This window comes from Pinus tabuliformis, chromosome X (genome assembly GCF_031772625.1).
Source record: "Pinus tabuliformis cultivar Carrire ecotype Pingquan chromosome X, CPIR1, whole genome shotgun sequence".
Taxonomy (NCBI): Eukaryota; Viridiplantae; Streptophyta; class Pinopsida; order Pinales; family Pinaceae; genus Pinus; species Pinus tabuliformis.
In genome coordinates this window covers 257,786,803-257,793,785 of record NC_142308.1, presented here as the reverse complement: position 1 = coordinate 257,793,785, position 6,983 = coordinate 257,786,803, and the positions used below count along the sequence as shown (strand labels likewise).

At 36.2% G+C, this 6,983-nt stretch overlaps 1 protein-coding gene across 1 annotated transcript; it reads right to left on the bottom strand.

The window, feature by feature from the left end:
• Positions 1-3,076: 3,076 nt before the first annotated feature.
• Positions 3,077-6,594, bottom strand: LOC149139357 (uncharacterized). The gene is made up of 3 exons (XM_089449698.1): positions 5,921-6,594; positions 3,294-3,473; positions 3,077-3,202 (listed from the first exon to the last, which is right to left on the bottom strand). The coding sequence occupies exons 1-2, from the start codon at positions 6,434-6,436 to the stop codon at positions 3,312-3,314; spliced, it is 678 nt and encodes a 225-aa protein (XP_089305824.1). The 5' UTR covers positions 6,437-6,594; the 3' UTR covers positions 3,077-3,202; positions 3,294-3,311.
• Between the last annotated feature and the right edge of the window lie 389 nt (positions 6,595-6,983).

The following is a 6,983-nucleotide window of genomic DNA, read 5'->3' as shown; positions in this document are numbered from 1 at the left end:
CTGGACACTGGTATTATACAATAAGCTGAAACCTAAACTGAACTTCCCCCATGGGCATGACGGACAAGAGATGGGGCTTTTCTTAAATAGAAGAGATAGGGCAATCTTTACATCCCTACCTCATCAACACTGATGAAGTTAGCAATCCCATTGGCCTATCCTATTTACCTGTCAAGTTTGAAACATACGGCAAGAGACTGGACACTGGCCAATCCTATCAGATATCCCTCTATCAAAGCAACATTCTAATGGCCCCTGCTACAATTATACAATATCTAGAGAGCATCATTAGAAACATCCTTTGGAGAGATAAAAATGAAAACAAGTGGCCTCTACTCCATTGGAAATGGGTGGCATTTCTTAAATAAGGTACGAGGGACAGAATGCAAGATCTTTTTAGCAAGGTCCCCTATACGAAAATCTATTGATACTATTGATGGAAACACACTTTGGAATAAATCAATTATAAGTATCTGGTGTGAGGCAAAAAATAGAAGAGATAATCAAGAAAATATGTATGCCTAAAGGTTGTATAATCTACAACGATGTGCTTCAAAGTAAAATTTTATCTAAGGTAGACACAGAAGTTTCAATTCATACAAAATTAACTATCAAATTGTTTTGTTTAGACTCTTAGAGCTAACTTTAAGTTTTAACAGCAGAAGATCAGACAGACCAGTAGTTTAGGAACTCTGCACTCCTCACCATTTTTGTATACTTATGGAGAAATTATAGATTTGTCAGATGGATGAAGATGTTTCTGAAAGCATCATTTTGCAAACATGCAAATTCTCCTCTGTGTAAACAAATAAAAGCTGAAAAAAGAGAAGAAACCAAAAAAGGGGTAGAAGTATAGGCCAACCCAATGTGAAATTTCAATATAACCTTCTCTAACCTTGTCTAATTTCTAAACAACACATTTAACTAGTCATTGATGTCATGTTTCCTCTTTGATGCTTTACATCAAATTAACTTCATCTAACCCCAGCAAGGTAGATGTGCCCACCACACCACTTCATGAGAATGTGTACACAGTTGTACGTCCCTTCATTATCTCAGATGATGCTTTTACTCTCCACCAAACTCCTCGCATGAGAAAAGCAATCTTTGCAAGGTCTCAGTTCAGATTTGGGAAGCTTTGCAAAGGCACATTGTGTTGTTTCATGATGGTAAATGTTATTCATGAATGGCAATTTCTATCTGATTATGCTGAATCCAGGGCATCCTCTGTTATTCCTTGCTGCTTTATGGTTTTTCTGGTTTTGTTTATGGTGGTGTGAGGCTTTGTCGAGGTGTGGTGTGAGAGAGGGACCAGACCATCTTGGGCTACCCTCCTCTTGGGATCAGCTCCTACTCAGGTCTCTTTATTTTCTTCCTCTCGTCAAGTCCTTACTCCTCAGTTGGCCGGGGCACGCACTTCTGAGGTGGATTCTATCTGCAGCAGGGCCTCCTCAGGGCATACATAACCCCGAAAGCTCATCAATTGTCGTGTGAGTTGGAACTAGCATTTGAGGGTGGGAAAATGGCAATGGAAATTTGAGAGGTATCACTGCTTCATTGCTGAAAGGTCATCTATCAAGAGTAGATGTACCAGTCCCATTACAACTAGACAGCTGCAGGGAAGGGTACTCCTTTCCAAAAATGACACTAAAAACAAAATTCTGATGATGATGAACATGATGCAGTTGGAATTTAAAGCCATGGACAAGCATTTGACAAGGATAAAAGCAGTCTTACTGCATGGCAAAGGCGCAACTCATCTAGACAGTCCAGGTGATCAAGCACCCATAGATGTGGAGGTTTCCACCTCCTAGTCTCCTCATGAAAATTTATGTTTTCTATCTTTACTATTATAGTAGGATTATGTGTTATATTTTGTGGCTGTTAAGCCAAGGCACTGTAGGCTTTTTTAGAACTCAGTATATTTTTTTAAAATGTATATTTTTGGACAGCAGACCTCCTGTATTGCCAATGGTCCGGTTTCCCTAGTGGCAGACCAGAGGCATACAGAAGGTTGGATCATATGTGATCATCAACAGTTAATAAAAGGCCTTTAAATTACCTCCCCACCCCCTCCCAAAAATAAAAAATAAAAATCATCTATAAAGTTTAGAAACTCAATTATCGAGAAGATTTTTCGGCATAAATCACATCATAAATCATTTGTCGACGCGTTCCAAACCAACAAGTGTGGTTCATCGTCAGGACAAGTTGAAGATCCAGACCATGGCAGATTATTTTCCAACTAGCAAAATTAAATCACAACTAGGTTATTATCCAGCTAAGATTAATCAGAAATCAATTTTTTAAAAGTATGTTCTTATCAAGCCCAAATTTAATCAAACTTCAAAAGTATGTTCTTATCAAGCCCAAATTTAATCAAACTTCAATTATACCCTGAAGATGAGCTCTGCAGTGTGGTCAAAAAATTGAGGAATAATCTACTCCAACACAGCTCTCCTCTTGAATAAAATAATGTCCAGCTACCTGAGCTTTAAAGTCATTCTAACCTTTTGTATGGAAGATTTATAGAATTCATTTCCATTTGAGTTATAGAAAATCCCAATAAAGATAGTGATTGATTTCATGTTTGTACATATGTAATGAACACTTAGCACAATAGTATAGCTCAGTTTGCCCAACCCTTTCTACAGAAGGCATAATACCCAGGGAGGTTACAGGATCTATTCCCAAGTAGTTCTGTCCAGTTACCAGCTGGTATTTCAACTAGAAGTCAATTCCATTCCTCACCCAGAAAAAAAAAATACAGGGAAAGGAGGGAGAAAGGGGGATTCCATCACTCTGACAATGTACCAACTTCCTCACTTGGAACAGTTAATATGTGGGCAAGTTAAGGGAACATCTTTCTCTGGGAAAATTAATATAAACAATTACTGATGCAGTTACCTCCTTATAATGGCATAAATAAAAATTTTGTTGAATTAATGTTTGTAAGGAATTATCTTTGTAAGGTTCCAATTTTGATGTACGGGCAGAATAAATTATAAACCTATCCATCAACCAAATGAGTCTTGCAAAAAGAAAGAGATAAAGAGAAACTATTCACAAAACTTACCTTTAGCATTTGATGGCCTCCACTATCACTGGTGCTGAAAAGTTGCAACATCGGTGTTTCTTTTTGCGAAGGAGAGTGAGTAATTTCACTGCCTTTCTCAAAATTTGATAAATCACCCTCCCAGTCCTGTAGTAGTCACAAAGAAACATCTTAATATAATGAGGCATTTTCCAAACAAAACCTTTTTAAAAATGGTGCATTGGATAAGGTAGCCTACGTCAGAACACTGTATAGGTCATAGAGGGAAGACCTGTAGCTGCTCTCGGATGGCAGGCACAACCTTATGCAAACTGTCAAAACAGCATGGCGCACTTCCCGACTTCACATCATTGTATGTCGAATCTATGCTTCGAATAAGACACAGTAGCTCTTTTGAAGATACCAAAACACTTAATACCTACAGATGAAAACAAAATATTACATTAGAATACAACAGACTTTAACAAATTATAAAACCGGTTTTCTGGAAAAGCAAAGAATAGAGGTAACACTGCAAAGGACACGTTCAGAAAAAGATGTTATTGCCATTACATATCTCAGTTCTAATGATACAATGAAATACGCATGGAAATTTAACTGTGAATAACCACAGTCCATCCTTTTGAATCCCATTTGATATACTTGTCAGAAAATACATTAACAAACAAAATTATACATGTACTATGAACTCCAGTATAAACTGACATAAATCTCAGCCAAATACCAAACCTGTTGAAAATTAAAGTGATCATGAATATACAACGAAAATGCACGAATGTAAATTGGATTTCAAGTATTGTTTCTATCTGGATAAAAGAAACAAATTAGAAATAATAACCACCAACTGCTACCATTATCAAAGAAGTGAACTTGTTAGAAGATCAAGCTAAAACAGTGAAATATTGAAATCCAGGAACATTTTCAATAAGACATTAAAAAACAATCATCAAACTTGGCAGGAAACGCAAGGTTTCAGGCAAGACCACTGCCCACCCAACCATGATCCACCTAAGTAACATTGAGTTGCACTCACTTCTTATGTGACTTGAGAATGGATTACGAATGCCGACTATTGGCATATCAACATTATCCAGACAGTTATAGGGAAAGATTTGAGAAACTTAGGACTTCAATTTTCTTTGAAAGCAACAGACTTACTACACACATTCAGGACATTTTTTGGTCAGAAAATCATTATGATTTACCAGCATGGATCCATCTTAAGCACGGATTCACATAAGTTGATATTCACATAAGTTATTGATATAGATCTTCAAGTCTTACTACACACATTCAGGACATTTTTTGGTCAGAAAAGCATTATGATTTACCAGCATGGATCCATCTTAAGCACGGATTCACATAAGTTGATATTCACACAAGTTATTAATATAGATCTTCAAGTAATTTATTTATATAAAGTGTTAACTTATTTTTTGAAAAGTATAAGGTTTAAACATCTTACTCGCATAATTTTTTTTACTTCTAATTACTTTACATGAAATTATATTATAGGTCAAATGGATAACTAATTAAACATGTATAGCATATTCTTTTTTTCTTTTTTATTATAGCCAACATTACTTTTCTATTTAGAGAATATTTTATTTTTATTTTAAGAGGGACACATGTCAACTCTAGAGTCCAAATTGAGCACGGACATACTTACACATCACGTTCACACTGGGCTGTAAAATGAGCCTCCTAGCCCAATTATACTATAAAGACAGCAAACATGATCACTCCCAATTTGTGTTGAGAACCCTTGACAGTGCATAAGAATATACCAAAAAACATTTTCTTCAAAATTGCATAGTCAAACCAGGTTTGGGTTGGGATCACAAGTTTGTCCATATCCATTCAATATCTATGCCCATTATACAAAGTTAGCGAAGTACCTATCAGATGTAAAATGCAAAACTCAATCCTTCTTTGCAGAACTCGTCCAAAACATGAAGCATATAAATTGCTCGCTGAATTATCAAATAGAAGTAACTTCAGTGCAATGACATCAGGCTGAATTTACCCATTGTTTCTCGAGCAATAGACATGATAATTTATGGAAATGACCCTCCACAAAAGACTGTAAATAGATGGTGTGCTTAGCTATTTGATTGGAAATCTTGTCTACAACTATTTAAACTACAATGAATTTGTCAACATAAAATAATAAGTTGGATAGGTATTTTTCAGACACAAAGCATTTGAGATCCAAAAAATAGACGCTAATCTAAATGTCTCTAATTTAAACCACAGACAATTATTTGTTTGTTGAATTAACAACCAAATTAAGTTTCAATAACACGACGTAATTTTCACATACAAAGCATTTGAGTGCAAAATAAGAAAGATAGTTTAAACGCCTATAAAATAAACCAAGGACATTTTTTGTCTGTTAAACTAATAAACAATGATATCAAATTCAAGCCTACATTTACATGCATGAAGACTGCTCATAACTTAATCTATCAGGAATGGATCATTTGTTGTTAATGTTGAATTTTTCTGTTAATATAGCACTGACAGCAAGGCAAATTCAATATTTAAAAGGCAGCAATCTACATTCGGATCTGGACAACACTTTTTCTCCTTTCCTGCTATGTGATTATTCCCATGCAAGAGGAAGTTCCAACTAATTGATTTTCACACTTCCAAAAGTAAATTCCTCATGTCTGAATTTTCTAGATACAAAACCTAGGTATAATAATCCTAATTGTTGATCCTACCTTGAAATAAGTACCTTTAATCCACCATTGGATCTTGCTTTAAATAAACATGGGGTCTTGCTTGAAGTGTCAAAGTTTATTCATCTATTCCTTGCTATTATCAATAAGACATAATAGAATAAAGGAAAGAGCAATGCACCTTGTGAGTCATCTGAAGAACTGCCTTGGTATTGATGTGCACGAACTTGTGGGCAAATACAAGAAACTGAACAACAAGAGAGCTATAAAAAGGATAAGTAGCCAGAACATAGTTTTGCCAATGATCATTATATCCATAACAACTTTCTTTCGTGCTTCTTTTTACTAATGATCCCACAGAATCAGTACCAGTCTTTTGCTTTTGAAGCAAGCTACCTGAAAGTGGAGACAATCGTTGATCCCTATCCCTAAGCATCTTATTCTCTGCCTCCAAATAATGATCCTCTTCGAGAGCGGGCATCATTTCGCCTTCTTCACCAATATTCCAAGGCTGTAAATAATCCAACCATAGATCAATAATGTGTGTAGCCTTCTTCAGACAAGCACCTACTGGCCAATAACTGAAAGCTCGTAATATAAACCTGTACAAAGGCCTCTGTAACAGAAGGGACCATGTAGCAGGCACAACCAAACTACTCCGTGGCAAGGAAAATGACCTCAATCTCAAGGTATCCATTTGTGATGCAGCTCTCCATCCAGAATTCAACTCTTCTTGAGGACAACACAAAGTACTGCTTACATAATTGACCAGTATTTTCACAGCCTCTGTGATTTCTACACTGGGGAGACCATACCTATGATATCGATTATTAACAGGTAACAAAATACCAAAAGACTGGCAAACCCATGAAGGTAAGGGCGAAAAATCGTCATTCACTAACCAAAACTGTACAAAGGTATGAACAACAAACTCGGCGCGAGAAAATATCGATGGATTCTCCTCGAAAAAATGATGTACAGACACACTGGGAGCACAAAAATCAGATATAGGAACAAATTTGTGTAGATACAAATTCAGAAGATGCAAATAAGGGCTAGAATTGAACTTCACAGGCCTTCCATTGTCATGGCTACCGTGCAAACTATGCAGAGAAGACGCCCATTTCTCGAAACGAGACCGGGAAGCCTTCTTAAACCCCAATTTCATTTCATCCGAATCCGAACAATGCATAATATCATTATCTTTGCATACAGCGTAATAAGCAAACCAAAACATAAAATAC

What these genes read in the sequence shown, in the direction of transcription:
- LOC149139357 (XM_089449698.1), bottom strand. Translation starts at nt 6,436, where the DNA reads ATGGATACCTTGAGATTGAGGTCATTTTCCTTGCCACGGAGTAGTTTG. An exon ending in TTCTTCAGATGACTCACAAG is followed by an intron (nt 3,474 to 5,920) that starts GTGCATTGCTCT and finishes TTTCATCTGTAG; the next exon opens with GTATTAAGTGTTTTGGTATC.